The following is a 17,554-nucleotide window of genomic DNA, read 5'->3' as shown; positions in this document are numbered from 1 at the left end:
CTCAGACTAGGTTAGTAACTAAATATTGAGTTTGGCTAGATAATATGATGTAGATTCTCAGCTTACAGCATGTCCTAGGAGAGGATTCTCTGAAGCCAAAACCAGCTCCAAACTGGAAACCAAATGAAAACTTGGTCATATATTTTGTTTTCAACTATAGCAGAACCACATTTAAATCTATCTTGCCAAGTGTATTACTTGTATTAAAATTTATTTAGGTAAAACCATTCTACCAAGACAGTTCTAAAACCAATTTCTTATTTTTTCTCAAACTCACTTGAGTCTTATTTATTCTTCCTTTTTCTTACCATGGGCAAGTCTTTCAGGATTTGTATTCCATCTCCTGGACCCATGTGTGCTATGTGGTTAAAATTAGTTGGGTTAGAAATTAATTTATTTCGCATTTCTGGATCTCGTAGCATCTCCCTGTAAGAGAAAATGCCTAATTTAGACACTCTTTCTATAAGTTAAACTGGACATTTAAAGAAATAAGTACATTTTCTGTTTTTGGAAGACAAATCTGAAACCATCTAAGAAATTGCTCATGTTAATAAGAAGGATAACCCTTTAGTGCAGTTGTTCTTCTATGTCAGCCTCAAACTTGCAGAAAGGGAAGAGGGGAAGTTCTGTCTTGCAAGCCAATAAATGCACCCATAAAAATTCCGAATCGTGACTGAGGCAGAGAATTAACAGTCAGAGTGAGTTGAGATCACATTCAAGAAAAGATGCAGAAGGGGGATGCAATGGTGACCTGGTTCTTCTTCGAAGGTGGAGAAGCCAAAGGACAGAAAAAAATATAATTAGAAGAATACTGCACTACTGTTCATGTTTGGAATTAGAATTACCTTACCAGTATTTTGGAAATTATCATTTAGGCATTCAATAAGATAACAACATCAAAGTAAATAAAATACCCCCCAAATTTACCTTGATATTTAGAGTTTAAAAGTTAACATTTCTGCTTTTTTTTTTTAAATCATAGTTGGTGCTTTTCTAAAGGCAACACAGAAACTATAGAAAAGGATCTAGGATCTTTCCAATGGAAACTTAGTGAGTAGAGAAGATATTCACTTTTTGAGAGGAATTTAAAATAACTCAATTTCTGGTGGAAAACAGGACCTCATGCAGTCAAAGACATAAAAAAAAAAATCTCTGCCCCAGACAATTCTGGATTATTTTATTGTTTATCTTTTAAAATTATAACATTTGAGATATTTCTCTATATAAGTGAAATCATTACCTGCCTTTTGCCTATACATTTGTGAAAATTCCAGCAAAATTGTTAGCCAGGTAATACACCATTAATGAAAAATCTTATAGTAAATTCACAGATTGTACAAGAGAATACCCTTAAATAAGGAAAGCGGAACCAGAGTCTAAAAGTATTTAATCCATATTTACATTTAGTGCCATTTCTTATTTTATAAAATGTTTATTAGAGCTCTTCATATGTACAGTTTAGAGTATATACACACATATGTACTATATTGTACCCAATTTGTGGAGGCATGCATTCCAAATTACAGCTATTGCACACATTTATTAAAAAGTCCAAATAATATACTCGAATCCAGTGCATCTTTACAACCACAGAAGGATTAGTTCAAATTATACAGACAAGATAAAACACATTGCCGAACTGACACACACACAGGTGTCTGACAGAGTTTCAGAGACTGACTTTTGCTTTCACACAAATAATACAGCACTGTCACCAAACAAATGGTCCTTCAGGGTCTACAGGCATGGACAGAAGACAAATATAAGTTAAATACCGACCTCCTCTGTTGCATCCTTTCCTCTTCTGGGACTCTGAAGGAATAACGCCGTTTATTATTGATGTTTCGAACCATTTGTTTCCGGCTATTATCTGATGTTTCAGGGACTACTAGCTCATCCCCCTCTATTAAAACAAAATGAGTTTGAATTTTATTAGCAAATAACCTGAGGGGAAAATTCATCAACACTACTTTGTAATCTGCTAATATCTTTTATTCATTAACTTCAAAGTCAACATCATCATAACTGCTATTTATATATGGTGTTTTAAGGTTTGGAAAGCACTTTGCAAACACTGTCTCATTTGAGCTTTATGACATTCCTGTCAAGTGAGTGCTCCATGTATTATATTCATTTTTTAGATGAGAAAACAGAGGCTCAGAGAGGTCAGGTGATTTGCCTATGTTGACTCAGCCAATAAGTGTCAAAAAGGGGATTCAAACCTAGATTTTCCTTATTCCAAGTTTAGTACTTGATTCATTGCTCTATGCCATAAGCTGCACTATAATAAAACTACTATTAAAAACAAAAAAACAAACTAGAAATAATGACATTTATGAAATGTGATGTATTCATGACAGAGCCAGACCATTTCTAGAAGTTATGCTGAGGAATCAAGATGCCCTCATGATGATATTCAGATGATACAAAACAGCTACTAACAAATTATATATAACTTTCAAAATATTATAAAGAATAAATATTAAGAAAGATGAATGATTTTCAAAATGAAACCATTCTCTAATATTTAAATAATAATAGAATATTATATTGGCTTGTGGCAGAATTTGTAATTTTCAACTCATGCATACATAATCTCATCCTATCCAAGTATATTCTATGCACTTAGAGTAGTTAGTGTACATTTCAAAATCAGTTTTAATAATAGGAGTAAAATTCTGCTTTAAAGTAATAGGATGTGAAATAGCAATTTTTATCAATTTAGATCAATTAGCTATAATTTGTTTTTCAAAGAGCTTACTTACAATCTTGTTGGGAAGGCAAGACATGAAACAAAAAATGAAATATGCAACTACGTCCTCAGCTAACTATAACAAATTGCCACAACTGATAAAAATACTAGGAAGTGGTCAAAAAAGGGACCCTATGTGTTGGTTAGAATTTCAGGCAGAAGCTTCATGAAGGATATAGGTCTTGAAAGACACCAAGAAATTAATATAATAAAGATGAGGTGCAGGTATTAGATTATAAATTCCTTGATGGCAAGGCTGTGTGTTTTTGAAGAAAATATTGAGCTCAAATCTGCTAGAAACAATGCTATTTAATATAACATTAATATGCATTTCTAGCTTGTACAGTAATATCTAAAATGGCATCACCACTAATGTTCTTTAATAATAATAATAATGATAAATATTCAATAATAATATGATAATAATGAAATAAGCATTATTTCAGGTAACATAAGAATCCCTAAAAAGAAAACCATAATAGTTAAAAATATGGTTTGGGTTAACATTCCAGCTAAGTAGAGAAACTAGGATACCATCCCATTGGACCATATCCTCCTAGACCATTCGTCTTGAGGAATTAATGGAGTTCCTCTTCCTTACTTTGAATAGGAAGTAAAGAAGGTATTTCCCTTTTAATGAAAAGGGATACTTTTCTTGGGTTGGGTCCTACAGCCTTCTTTTTAAGGAGACAACTGCTATAATTTAGGTGAGAAGTGTTAAAAGCCTGAACTAATATGATGGCTGTGTGAGAAAAGAAGGGTCAGATGTCAGAGAAGTTGTGGGTATAAAAAGAGCATTATCTGAAAAATATGTTGATAAAAACATGTAACTGTAGTTTTAGGTTAAATCATAGAAGCAGTTTCATTCGATAAAAGTGGTCATGACAATGTCTGACTTCCAGATTCTAAATTTAGGAATTCCTTTAAAATGGCAATCAATCCCTTGGCCAGATTTACCTCTCTACCATTCCTAGGTATGCCTGGGATAGTTCCCTAAATTTATTTTATCTGTATTATAGCTAAACTAAGTGGCACAGTAGATAGATTGCTAGGTCTGAAGTCAGGAAGAACTGAGTTCACATTCAGCCTCAGACACTGACTGGTTATATGACCCTAGGAAAATGACTTAACTTTTATTTGCCTGTTTCCTCATCTATAAAATGAGCTGGAAAACCACTTTAAATATCTTTGCCAAAAACAAACAAACAAACAACAACCCTCAAAAGAGGTCACAAAAAGTCAAACATGATTGAAAAAAACAACTCAATGCTAGAAATAGTATTATTAACATCATTACAATTACTGTTCAGTTATAGCATGGGTAAAATGGTTTTTCTACGAATTTTCTCACTGGCCACTATTTCTATGGAAATTTGTACTTGAAACAACAAATTAATAATTTATAAACTCAACCATTGGGATTGCTTGCATTGTCTCCTGGACTTTTTTTTTTTTTTAAATGGTAAAAGTAGCTACTAGAATGTCTAACTGAATGGCCTAAGTGTTGTGAAAAATAAAATGACCAATAATTTAGGCAGTATGCTTTTCTTTAAGCTTGAATAATTTTCATGCATATTAATGTAATTTTGTACTGATATTCTACATTTTGACACAACCAACAACTTCCAATAGATATCCAAACTCTCAAATAACTCACTGAAAACAGTTCAGCAAAACTGTCTAATATCATGATTTATAGCTGATTAAAAAATACTATTCTTTACTCAATTTTGATTACCAATTCTAAAGAGGAATGAAGATTATATGATTTAATTTTGGTAGTTTAGTACTGACACTGTCCACTGAATTTGACTTCTGTTTTCTTGCATTTTGGTGTTTTCTCTAAGTGGTAGTTAATTATATATTCTGTTCAGTAGTTCTTGTTGCTTTCAATTGCTGATGATGAGATGAGTAATTATCCCCTAGTTATACATGTCTATGTTGTGTTTTAGCAGGAAAGTAATGATTATGATAGGAAAAGCAATGAGTCTGTTTAGGGCATATGGATTCCATTCCTAGTTTAATCACCACCTGTGAAACTGTGGATAAGCCATATTGTTTCTTCAACCCTCAGCTACTTCATTTTCAGAATAGAGGATTATATTAATTCTACTGTATTTTCCAGAAATAAATCTGTCATTTGAAATGAATTCCTAGGACTAGTTTATAATACGAAATCATAAATTTCCATTCAACATAATCTTCTGGCTCTACATAGATGATTTAATATTTTTCCTTTGGGAATTTAGGAATCAGAGGGCTTTTATGACAGATTCATGTCATATGCAACATGACAAAGAATAAGTAATAAAGTAGACCCTTTGGAAAGTCCATTAATTTATGGCCATTTAAAAAAATTAAAAAAAAATTATTACAATAGCCCCAAAGAATCATGGAAAACCAGAGACCCGTTAGTTTGCTCTGGTTCCTGACCAAGAATTTTTGTTCATCATCCCAAGCCTCTTCTTGGAGATGTTCAATAAGTGGATATTTAGTTAAGTGTGCCAATTGCTGTGCTAAATGGTGGAGAAAGAAAGACAAAAAATGAAAACTTCTTTGCTTTCAAGAAGCTTGGGCTGAATCTGTTTCTCAGCAACTTTCATATTTTGCTCCCAATTCTCATTTTGGGGCCAAGTAAATAAATCTAATACCTTTCTTGGATTGTAGTCCTTCAGGAACTTGAAGAAAGCTATTATATATTTTTTTTCTCTCTCTACCACTGAAAACATTTTCTTCAGGCTACTTTTTTATCTCATATTTTTCAGCTGATTCTGATATGGCATAGTATCCAATCACAAAAATAAAAGTCACAAAGAGAGATTATTTTTCTATAGGTATTCTAATTAAGAGTACATTTTCCCCTTACCTGCCATCTTATTTTTGAAATATATTAATCTAATTGTCTCCAACCCTAAAAGGTTTAATGATCCTTCTGTGTTCAAGGGTCGCACCTAAAATAACAAAAGAAGAAAATAATTATTTCAACAAATTAATGCAACATCGAACTGTGAAAGCATTAACTAATGAATATTTCTTTAAGAACTCTTCATCCTTACTTATAAACATTGCTGTCTCAAATATAACTTTAGAGAAGTATAGAATGATATTATTAATTCTGACTCTGAAGGCATAAAATAAGGAACTTGAAATACTAGCTTACAAAGATTTAAAAAGAATCCCATTTAAAATGTATCTTACTTAGAAGTGCTAATTTCCTTTAAATGTAGTATTTTATTTACTTGTTAGGAGGCATTTGTGACAGCTATTATGCTGACAAAATAATAATATATCTTTTGAGCAAGTTTATAATGTCTAAAGGCCAATGTTTTTATTGTTTCCTGGATAGCATGGTGTACAAACATATCTTGATGAAGATGATTCTATTCATTCATCAACTGGCACTTCTTAGCTGGCAATTTTCTATTTGCCAAAATTATGATGTAAGATGACAAAAGTTTTGTTTTTTTAAAAAATCTGAACCTGTAAAATCCTAATTTTTAAAACTGTGTTTTAGTCACAAAATTTATAAATTTTGAGCTCTTTGTAAAGATATAGAACATACAGAAACCAGTCAATTCAAAGTTATATTAGCTCTAGATCATTTTTTTTAAACTAAGAATGGAGGAAGGAGAATTATATTTATCTTAGAGATAGCATAATATAGTTTTTAAGCAGCTATTGTCATATTTATACTATGAAACCAAATATAACAGATTATATGGTATGTATTGATATACTGATAGTAAAATTTCTCTTTTATTTCTTTTGTACTAAGTTTTCCTTAACTTGTAAAGAAGACTCCAAATTATCAATGATTTTTTTCCATCTTTCAACTCTTTATCTTTTCCTAAAGTGAGTTCCCTACATTTCAATTTTCCATCAGTAATTTATGAAGCACATATCTTTAAGAGTGTAGTACTTTGTTGCTTAACTACACTTAATTACATTTCCAGAATTACCTTCTTGAGGGGGATTGTCTGAATCCATTCCATGGAATTGACATCAAATATATCAACTGCATTTTCACTGTACACTGAGAGATATGGCGCATTATAACCTAAGGAGAATAAGAAGCAATACAGCATTTAGAATTAAAGATTAATGAAGTTTAATTAATTGCACTATTTTAAAAATATTAGATGTATTATATATTTAAAGTATATAATATATAATTAATTTTACAAGATATGAGAATAAGCTACTTGTTAATTATTTCATTCAGTGTTAGCAAACACATACTATACTTCTTAAAAGTCTAAAATCTAAACTCTTTGAAGACAGGGACCAATGTTACATAATTATGTATCCCTCCTACTGCTCTATATGCAGTAGGTGTTTAATGTTTGTTGGTGTTAATAGTAAATTAATTATTTAATTTGTTAATTTTCTATTATATTTAACAAGATTTCATGAGCTATACTGATATCTAGGACACAGAGAATAGAGTACTGGGCCTGGAGGTAGGAAGACACATTTTCCTGAGCTCAAATTTAGCTTCAGAAACTTAATAATAGTTGTGTGACCCTCGGCAAGTCACTTAAATTTCTTTGCCTCAGTTTACTCACCTGTAAAATGTAAAATACCATACCTCATCTATAAAGTGTATAAAATACTATGACAATATTTTTGCCAAGAAAAACCCCAAGTGGGATCATGGAGAATTAGACACAACTGAAATGATTGAACAACAAATGATATCTAACTATAAAAAGGATTCATAATGAGTCCAAGGTAATTACCTAATACAACATAAACATATTAATTATAGGTCTTTAACTTATATCATTATAGCCTTAAATATTAATTCTATTGACCTAGAGTTAATTTTATTGCACTTACTATTAACGTTCCCTGAAGAAGTATAGTAAATATTTTAGAAAAATTTTGACAGTGTAAAAAAAACAAAACCTGAAACTTCTTATCAGTTTTGGTAGAATAAGGCAGTTAACAAAGAAATAAAGGTAAGTACAGGTAAGCAACTCTTACAGCAAGAGGAAGGTACTGCAGGCCACATCAGTTCTTGCTGTCTTGATCTTCTGCCCTGGCAGTCAATATATATTCCAACGCTGCTAAAACACAGCAGATACTCTTTATTGGAAATCTCGACTGCACATATTGCATCGGTTGGCTGTTGTGCAATAAATGACAGTGTATGGTCATCTGGATGGAGCAAGCTGTGTGGATTCCCTTCTCCAGGCAAGGGATATCTGAGGAATCCTGACTGGAATCCCACACAGAGTCGTTCACTGAAGACTGACATCCATTGTACGTTACCCAGGACTTGGATTTCTTTCATCTTTTTATGACGAGTCTTGCTTTGATTTAATTCATAACAAAGGACCTGCCTTTTCATAGCCACACACAGGCACGTAAGAGCTCCATGGCGCACCTGTCCAGAAGCTATCGTTTGGCAACCTTTTGTCTCTGCCAATTTAAAAAATTCGGTTTCTCGTCCATCCAAAGCTGACATGGGGAAAAGTCTCACATGCCGGTTTCGTCCTGAGATCACAGCAATGAGTTGTTCATTTGGGATGAGTTCAATCTGATGTACTTTCTTATTGTCACCAACACGTATAATCTCTACATAAAGTCAGAATAAATTACTTAAAAAAGACAATACTATATAGTGGTCCTATATGAAAGCATATTACATTTCATTGTAATTATATATAAACATTTTCTTATTTATCCGAAATAATATTTTTAAGATTGTTACTTCTTATAGAATACAATGATGAAAAATTCAAGCAAAATTATATTCCCAGCTTTGCATCACCTTTAAGATTGCCATCTGAGTATTTAATTCTAATTATTCTTGATGATAAAATAAGAAAAAAGAACTGCAGTTTTAAACCCCAAAGGGATTATGGAATGCTGAAAATAAGAACATTTTAAACTGTAAATACATCAAAACTGTTGTAAAATTACAGTTATAAAATAAATAAAATACAAAATTCTCCTTTTTTTCCCCTGATACATAGCTTAAAGTTATTCCAAAATAATGAAATTTTTCCTTACCATCTTTTGTGACATGCACAACAAATAACCCTTCTTCATTTCCCAGAGCTATCCTTTCATGATCTATGACACATAAATAAAAAGGTCAATAATTTTTACTTAGCAAATATTACATGAAGCCAACAGGGTAAATTAGATAAGTGTTTTAATATAAGTAGCAAGTCACCAGAAATCAATTTAAATAAAGATTAGCAAGAATTGCAGATACAGTCAATAAAACAGAAAAGAAATTAATGATGATAATTCATTTACACAATTCATTTTACTTTCAAGAAAAAACAGGATTACCTGCCTCAAAAGACAATGACTGAAAGATCAAAAACTTGATCAGTGCTAAACAATCTTTATTAATACTTTTTCAAACAATTAGGAACTAAAATAATGATATGTGAGCCATAATAAAATTTATAAGTAGAAAAAGAAGAAAAAGAGATATGAGTTCAGTTTCATTTTTTGGCATGATGGGAACACAATATGAGAGGAAAAACTTGATAAAATTCTAGAGGGAAACAAACAATTTTATCTAGTTGATATTGATTGGATAGATGATAATAACAACTAGCATTCATATAGTCGATTAAGATTTTAAGATAAGCACTTCATATATAGTTTCATTTGATCCTCCCAACAAACCTGTAAGTTAAATGCTATATTTTATCCCATTTTACAGATAAGGAAACAGGCTAAAAGAAGTTAAGTGATTTGCCTGGAGTCATGTAACTAAGTGTCTGAGATTTAATTGAATTTTTCAGACCTTATTTAAGCAAGGTAACCAAATAGCCTAGTTATGAGGTAGGGATATGAAAGATATACATGATTAAAAATGGAAACTACAGAAAAAGACCAACATCATCACTGTCCATGATACTGTTATACAGCTTTCCAAATCTTGAAAAGTAAAGTATTTTTGCTGATAAAAAAAAGAATTGAATTTTGATCAGATATTTCCTACCTATGATGGCTGCTGCTTGGGTTGTTTTAATAAGGGGGAGAGTGCTGTCATAGGCCTCTTTAGGAATGTAGACTGAACGGTCTTTAAGTTTATTCTTCTTCAAAATCCTGTGCAGTTCATTCAGTAAGCACACCCATTTGCTCTTCTCGTTCTCACTATCTGCTAACATCAGGACTGAACATTTGTTACTTGATGCTGAAAGCTGAGAAGCTGTTACCTAAAAAAACCCAAAAAACATTTATGTATTGTCAATATATTAAAAAAACAGAGTATTTTTACTCTAGCTTAGTTTTCTTGACATAGCAAAAAAAAGAGCACAAGTGACAGCCTTCAAATTTTTTTTTTTTTTTATTGACATCACTAACACAGTTGTTTCTCATTAACAGAATGACCTATTATTAGCATGAGAATCCATGTCTAAAGCAAAGGTGAAATATTTTGAAAAATGTTAGAATTAAATTGCTTTCTCCTGTCACCAACATATTTGGATACTTTCACTAAAAAATATACTATATGTAAGGTAGTTTATCAAAAAGATATGTAACGAGCTGTCGTCTCTAGAAGCTGCCGGATTACTCTCTGGGAAGAGATCTGCTGTGTGTACTCAAATCTCTCAGACAGATTCTTCTTCCTGTAGTGAACCGTTGTCTCCAGGCAGTTGCTGTTAACTCTTGTCCTTAGAAGTGACTTCCCTTCCTGCAGAGAGCCCCGTCAAGCCAGATGTAATGCAAAGTCTTCTTCTTTCTCTGAGAGTCCTCTCTTTTATTCTCCCAGAGAATGGGCGTGGGATAATGCAAGGGCTTCTGGGAAGAACCACCCCAGCCAATGAGCTTGCCCCCTCTATCAAGTCAACCTGAGTTCTCACCTTGTAATTGTCCAGAAAACCTCAGTTCTCACTTAGTAATCCTAACATCTCCCCCTTTCTTTTGATTTAGAACATAGGACAGTCATGACCTTGAAACATAAATCCATCAATATGGGAAGTATTACAGATAATTACATAAATGACCTTGAAACATAAATCCATCAATATGGGAAGTATTACAGATAATTACATAAATTACATAAGCATATAGTAACATAGTAACATAACACATGCTAGAAGTATATAACATAATCATAAATTGAAAATTTATAAATGTCCATAAGTCCATTGTCCATTAGTCTCATCTTGTGTGAGGAAGTCCAATGATTCCTGCTGGTTTTAAAGTTCTTTAACAGTCTTCTTATTATCCATGCTCTTTCAGTGTCAGATGTTTCTTAAATCTTCTCCTTTATTTTGAGGCCTTTCTCTTTTTCTGTCTTTCTCTGATGGACAAGGCGAATATGACTTGTTGGCACCCATCTGATTCCTTCTCCTGCTGAAGAAATACAAGCAAACCCTCTCTCCCAGGCAGTTAACCTATCTAATTACCTTCTATTTACCACTTTCTAAATCTCTTCTCATCATCTGGCAATTACATTGGAGTTGTTTGCACTGGACACAGCCCTGTTGGTTTAAAAGGCCTGTATTCTCCCCAAGTGTAATCCATTTTTACAATCTGATTGCCTTTTGGCTCACTTATCAGGTAATCCCTTTCTGCCATGTGATTGCTTTTCTGCTGGTTGATTAAATCAGAGTCCTGGCCTTCTAAAGGTTCTTTGGGTGTAACATCAGCTGCCATCATGCCCCAAGTCTTTTTTGCCTGGGGCCCTGGACCTGGGCCCCTCATCCCATTTCCCTGAATTAATCTACACTCTGATGCCCAATGGAGTCCTCTGTTGCATTTTGGACATGGGGTTTTAGGTCTTCTCTCACCCTGTTTCCTCACTGTATCTCCATACCTACACTGAGCTCTTAGATGTCCAATTTTTCCACATTGAAAACATCTCCGAGTTTCTCTAGAAGTCCCTTGCCAGGAGGGACCCTGTCTTTCCACATTCATCATTGTCCGGGTGTAAAAAGCATTTGTTCCCACTGTAGCACAGCGTCTTATGATCTCCTCTAAAGGAGCATCTTTGTCTAATCCCCATATAATTCTTTTGCAAATCTCATTGGCATTTTCCTTAGCCAGATGTCTGGTCATTATTTCTGTAGCTGCATTTTCTCCAATAGTTCTTTTGACAGCAGTTTGCAAACGTCCCACAAAATCTGCAAAAGGTTCATTGGGACCTTGCTGTATTTTAGTGAAAGCCTCTCCACGATCTTTCTGTCCAGGAAGGACACCCCAAGCTTTTATTGCAGCCTTAGCAATTTGTTCATATATTGTCATGGTATAATCAGTCTGTTCTGAATTCTCTCCATACCGACCTTCACCAGCCAAGTGCTCAAAAGTGAATTGTGTGTTAACTCCTATTTCCAAATTGCATCTGACTTGAATTTTACATAATTCATGAAATTCCGAAAGCCATAATAAATTTTCTCCAGGTTCCAGGCATATCCTTGCTATGGATTTCCAATCATTTGGGGTTAGGACTTCATAAGACAAACCATCTAGTAACATTTTGACATAAGCTGATGTAGTCCCATAAAGGGTACAACCTTTTTTCAAATCCTTAATTTTATTCAAATCTAAAGGTGCATATCTTCTCATTTTATGACCTACAGAATCAATATTTTCAATCACAGGATATGCATGTATAAAATCACTTATATCCTGTCCTTCTCTCTTAGCTTTAACCAATGCTTTTTCTAATCTTGTCATAGGCTTAGGCTGCTTCACAGGCAATTCTGTTTGTGTTTCTGCCTCTTCCTCTCCTCCTTCTTGCTCCACCCATGAAGGGTTAATTGAGGGAGGAGATGGGAGGTGCTCCTGTTGCTCAGAATTGTACTTAACTTCATTGTTATCTGATTCATCCTTTTCACCTAGTTTAGTTGACACTTCCCCATTTTGCTCCTTCATCTCTTCCTTTAGAATAACATTTTTTAAAGCCATTTGGATTAAATTGTAGGTATGAATTGTATCTTTGGAAACTGAGTTTGGTCTGGAACCAAAGGGTAAAATGTCACAAAGACAATTGTAGTGTTCACCTAATTGCTCTCCTACTAATTCCCATTCATCTGGATCCAATTCTTCTTCCAGAGAAAAAGAAGGACATATGACCTTCACAGTTCTTAAAAGTTCAGTAATCTCCTCTAAAATTATAATCAATCCTTGGCTTTTCATAACCTTGATGATGCTCTCTAAACATTTTCCTTGAACAGAAGGTGTTTGCCCCATTTCACTATAAGAGATTGCTGGTTTAGCCCTTAACAAGTTAAGTTCCTTATTTATCTATTAGCACGCTCACTTAATCTTTAACAAAGTTTCCTCGTTACTCACGGTTCTGGGTTAGAGAGACTGAGATCTGGATGGGAGGCTTTTCCACTGGAATCAGGACTGTGTCTGTCCCTGTTCGGGCGCCAAATTGTGAAGGTCTGGTCTAGCTCCTCTTGTCAGGATAAGCAAAAGTCCTTGCCCCACGTGTGGACGCCAATTGTAACGAGCTGTCGTCTCTAGAAGCTGCCGGATTACTCTCTGGGAAGAGATCTGCTGTGTGTACTCAAATCTCTCAGACAGATTCTTCTTCCTGTAGTGAACCGTTGTCTCCAGGCAGTTGCTGTTAACTCTTGTCCTTAGAAGTGACTTCCCTTCCTGCAGAGAGCCCCGTCAAGCCAGATGTAATGCAAAGTCTTCTTCTTTCTCTGAGAGTCCTCTCTTTTATTCTCCCAGAGAATGGGCGTGGGATAATGCAAGGGCTTCTGGGAAGAACCACCCCAGCCAATGAGCTTGCCCCCTCTATCAAGTCAACCTGAGTTCTCACCTTGTAATTGTCCAGAAAACCTCAGTTCTCACTTAGTAATCCTAACAAAGATATACCAGAAATGTTCAGAAATATATATTGTCTGGCTATTATACAAACATCGTTTAAATTATAATGAAAGTTAGGTCACTTTGAATGTGTTCAGATGAAAAATTCACTGTCCCGCAGCATGGAGTGTCCTTTCTCTCTTGGCTTTCCTGGCTTGATTCCAAATGTGACTCATTTCCCACCTTTGGCAGTAGGCCTTTGTTATCTCCTTCTCCTATACTCTCCCTGCATTATTCTTCTTCCTAGAATTTACCACCCATTTATAATGTATAGGACCTGTGCTTATAAAATTATATGCATATCTTCCTCACTAAAATGTAAACTCCCTGAGGATCCTGTTTTGAATTTTCCCCTTATCTCTAGTGTTTATATATAGACACAATCCATATTCAGGTGAAAAATTTAGATTTCAATGACCAAATTCTAGTATATAAACTCACCCTAAAGATACAAGGGATATCCTTTCGGCTTGCATGAATAACATCAGAAGCTAGAACTGAACTCACAGAAAACTCTTCATCCCTGAAAAAGAAAACAATTAAAGTGAATTGCTATTTCTTCTCCTTGTTTATTTTATTTTTTAAAGTTTTAATAATTATTTCTATTAATATGAGCATCCAGATAAGTACAGCTCTCAAAACTGAATTTTGTAATGAAAAGAACATTCAAATGCATTTTAAAACAATTTGTTTTTCTACCAATTAAACTGCTAGACAACAGCCAAAACATTTTCTAAGTAGTACAATATTATCCCAAACTACAAATAACCATTAATCTTGAAGACACAGATTTCAAAATATAATTTGCCTTCTAGGATAGGCCTAATCTGAGAATCCTCTAAAGCAAAAAGTTTTAATTGTTTAACTTTTCTTCATCATCCTTTAAATTAAAAAAAAATCTTTTCCATTATTATAAAATTTTCCTTTGAGTATATACACCAAAAAGATTTAAGACACAAGAGTGATATCATTCACATTCGTGTGTGTGTGTGTGTGTGTGTGTGTGTGTGTGTGTGTGTGTGTGTGTGTGTGTGTGTATTACATTTCTTCAGCTTGGAATAGTTTCATATGATGATCTTCAAGATCTGATAATACCTGAAACCACTATAGACCATTTTTTTCTTTTTAAAATATATTTTATTAGTGATGCAAAAATCTTTTTTGTTTTTCTTTTTCCTGAGGCTGGGGTTAAGTGACTTGCCCAGAATCACACAGCTAGGACGTGTGAAGTGTTAAGTGTCTGAGACCACAGTTGAACTTGGGTCCTCCTGAATTCAAGGTTGGTGCTCTATCCACTGCACCACCTAGCTGCCCCCATTTTTGTTTTTCTTAAAAATAATTTTACTTACAGTATTTTCAGTGAGAGCAATGTGATTGAATATGCTTCATTATTTCAAAACACATTCTTGTTGATATTTAGTTTTTATATTACCAAGATTTTTCTGAGATCCATCCCATTCCTTGTTGGCCATTCAATTTTACAAGTAATTTAAAATTTTTTTTATGCATTTTAAACTTAAATGCAAAATTAAAAAAAGGGAAAATTTCCATGTACATGGCAGAACAAAAAAAGAGAGATTTCTATATAAAATCATAAATTTCCATTTCAGACTGTATTTCAAAAAATGACAACTAGGTAATAAGTACTACACAGTTTTCAAAGCAATCCAACTTTGCTGAGCTTCCTGTTAAGTTTTCTTTTGTTCTCTGCTATGTAATTTTTATTTATTTTTTTCTCCCTCTTCTCACTCCACCTTAGAGAAAGGTACAATTAAACAATAATCTACATATATATATGTAAGACCATGTTATACATATTTCTATTTATAAGTTCTGCAGGTGGATAGCATCTTCCTTCCCAGGTCCAAGAATTTCCATATTTTTTATTATCAACTCATTATTCTTACATCAATCACAGTTAGGGTGCATCATAATAATACACAACAACTTGTTTAGTCATTTCCTAACTAAGGGCATTTATTATTTTAGTCAATCTGATAGGTGTAAGATGATATTTCAAAGTTGTCTGAATTTGCATTTCTCTAATCAATAATGATCTTGAGCATTTTTTGTATGACTACATAGAAAAACTGCCTATTCCTATTATTTCTTATGCAATTTTATGCTTTATAATTACTGAAAACCAGATTATTGAATTCTATTGTTTTTGATTTTATCTTGTCTCTAGTTTCTACAAACTACTTCTCTTATTTTTTGACCAACATTCAATGATAGTGATGGCTACAGCTTTATCATATAATGTGAGACCTGAAAATGCTATTCTCCTTTTACCCCTGCCTTTTTCACTATTTCTCTTGATATTACAGATCTTTTATTTCTCCAAATAAATGTTAATATTTTATCAAGTTCTGTAAAATATCCTTTATGTAGTTAGATTGAAAAGCATTAAAACTGTAAATTAACTTTGGCAGTATGTCTTTTTTCTTACATAGGCATGGCTGAACCACAGGCACTTGGACATTCCTTGTTCTTTATTCCTTTAAAGAGTATTGTGTAATAGGACATATTTGATGTGCTTTGAAGGAAAAACTCCTAAATTTTTAAAAAGCTATTTTAAATGAGATTTTTCTTTTGATTATTACTTCTTGAATTTTGTTATTGTTATATGTAAGTGCTTTTGATTTGTGTGGTTATTTCATTGCCTGAAAGGTTGCTTGAAGCTATTGTCTCAATTAGTATTTTTGATGATTTCTTAGGTTTTTCTAAGTAAAATATCATATCAAATAGTTTTATTTCCTCTTAACTTATCTTAATACCTTTAATTTATCTTTTGTCTTATTGCTAACATTTATAGAACTATGTCATATAATAGTGAGGAGAGTGGGCAGCCTTGCTTTCACTTCTGGTTAAACCTTAGAGTACATCTAAGGTTTGCATATGATACTTAGTTTTCACTTTAAAGAAATACTTTTTCAGCTATTTTACAAATCCTATTTTCATTTTCTTTTCCTTTCTTCTATTGCTAATATAAGTAGCAATAGACAAAAAAAAATTAATTGTTGGGGACTTCAAAGTACCCCTTTCACCTGAAATGTTTTCAGACTTATGTGGAAACTAAAGAATGAGTAAGTCAATGAACAAATCATAGAAACAACAAATAATTATGTAAGATCATAGTATCATAGATTTAGAGCTAGAAAGTATCTTGTAGTTTCATCTATTGCAATTCCTTTCAGTACAGATTAAGGAATAGAGACCCAGAAAGACTAAGTGTCCAAGGTCATACAGACAGTATAATGTCAGAGGAAGGATTGAACCCAGCTTTTCTGACTTTAATATCATACTGTTTTAAGAAAAGGTTATTAATGAATCAGGATTTTAAAAATTTACAAGTTGCAACCAAAGCAGAGTTTAGGCAAAATTTTATAACTATAAATATATACAAAGAAGAAAGCAATGACGGAATCTTATTAAGTCATACTTTGCATTTCTATTTTATTGTGGTGAAAAACATTTTCACCTTCTAAACTTACCTCATATCAATCACTTGATTGACTACCACACTGGGCTGGGAGGCTTTTCCTTCAGCTATATCATATAGAAAGAGTTTGAAGTCACAAACCACAGCCAATGCTCTCTGCCAACCTTTCTTCACTCCAGCCGGTTTGGGAACCTTTAATGTTGGTTGAAAAAAGGAAGAGAAAATATCAAACACAGAGTCATGAAATTCATAAGATACAAAGCTAATAGAAATTCCACGCTCCCTTTCACCAGAGCTGGTACTGAGACAGGTCCAGAGAGCTCCAAGAGCTCTCCTGGAGGAGGATTCTCCTGCCCAGCTCTGTGCTTGCTAAGCATGGCAGGCTTCCCTCTGCTCCCACTCCATCACTGGCCTCCTGGTCTCCCAGGCCCAGCTCCACACTCTATAGCAGCATCATCCTTTTTCTCTAAGTGTTCAACTTTTTCTAGAGTAGAAATTTTGAGATATCTTCATGATCTACTTTCTCCTACCAAAGGCCAATGTATATTTTCTCCCCAAAG

At 33.5% G+C, this 17,554-nt stretch overlaps 1 protein-coding gene across 12 annotated transcripts in view; it reads right to left on the bottom strand.

Annotated features, from left to right (window-relative positions):
• Nucleotides 1-17,554, bottom strand: part of CDC42BPA (CDC42 binding protein kinase alpha) — a 328,754-nt gene that overhangs the window by 34,814 nt on the left and 276,386 nt on the right. For all 12 annotated transcript variants that reach the window (XM_074262585.1, XM_074262586.1, XM_074262589.1 and 9 more), the window contains 9 exons: nucleotides 17,047-17,186; nucleotides 13,994-14,075; nucleotides 9,723-9,939; nucleotides 8,771-8,833; nucleotides 7,739-8,332; nucleotides 6,712-6,809; nucleotides 5,619-5,703; nucleotides 1,780-1,903; nucleotides 309-426 (listed from right to left, as the gene is read on the bottom strand). In XM_074262585.1, coding sequence (XP_074118686.1) covers nucleotides 309-426; nucleotides 1,780-1,903; nucleotides 5,619-5,703; nucleotides 6,712-6,809; nucleotides 7,739-8,332; nucleotides 8,771-8,833; nucleotides 9,723-9,939; nucleotides 13,994-14,075; nucleotides 17,047-17,186 — 1,521 coding nt within the window. The remainder of the gene's footprint in view (nucleotides 1-308; nucleotides 427-1,779; nucleotides 1,904-5,618; nucleotides 5,704-6,711; nucleotides 6,810-7,738; nucleotides 8,333-8,770; nucleotides 8,834-9,722; nucleotides 9,940-13,993; nucleotides 14,076-17,046; nucleotides 17,187-17,554) is intronic.

The sequence above is a fragment of the Sminthopsis crassicaudata genome, chromosome 4 (assembly GCF_048593235.1).
Source record: "Sminthopsis crassicaudata isolate SCR6 chromosome 4, ASM4859323v1, whole genome shotgun sequence".
Lineage (NCBI taxonomy): Eukaryota > Metazoa > Chordata > Mammalia > Dasyuromorphia > Dasyuridae > Sminthopsis > Sminthopsis crassicaudata.
This window is presented reverse-complemented; position numbering and strand designations above follow the sequence as displayed.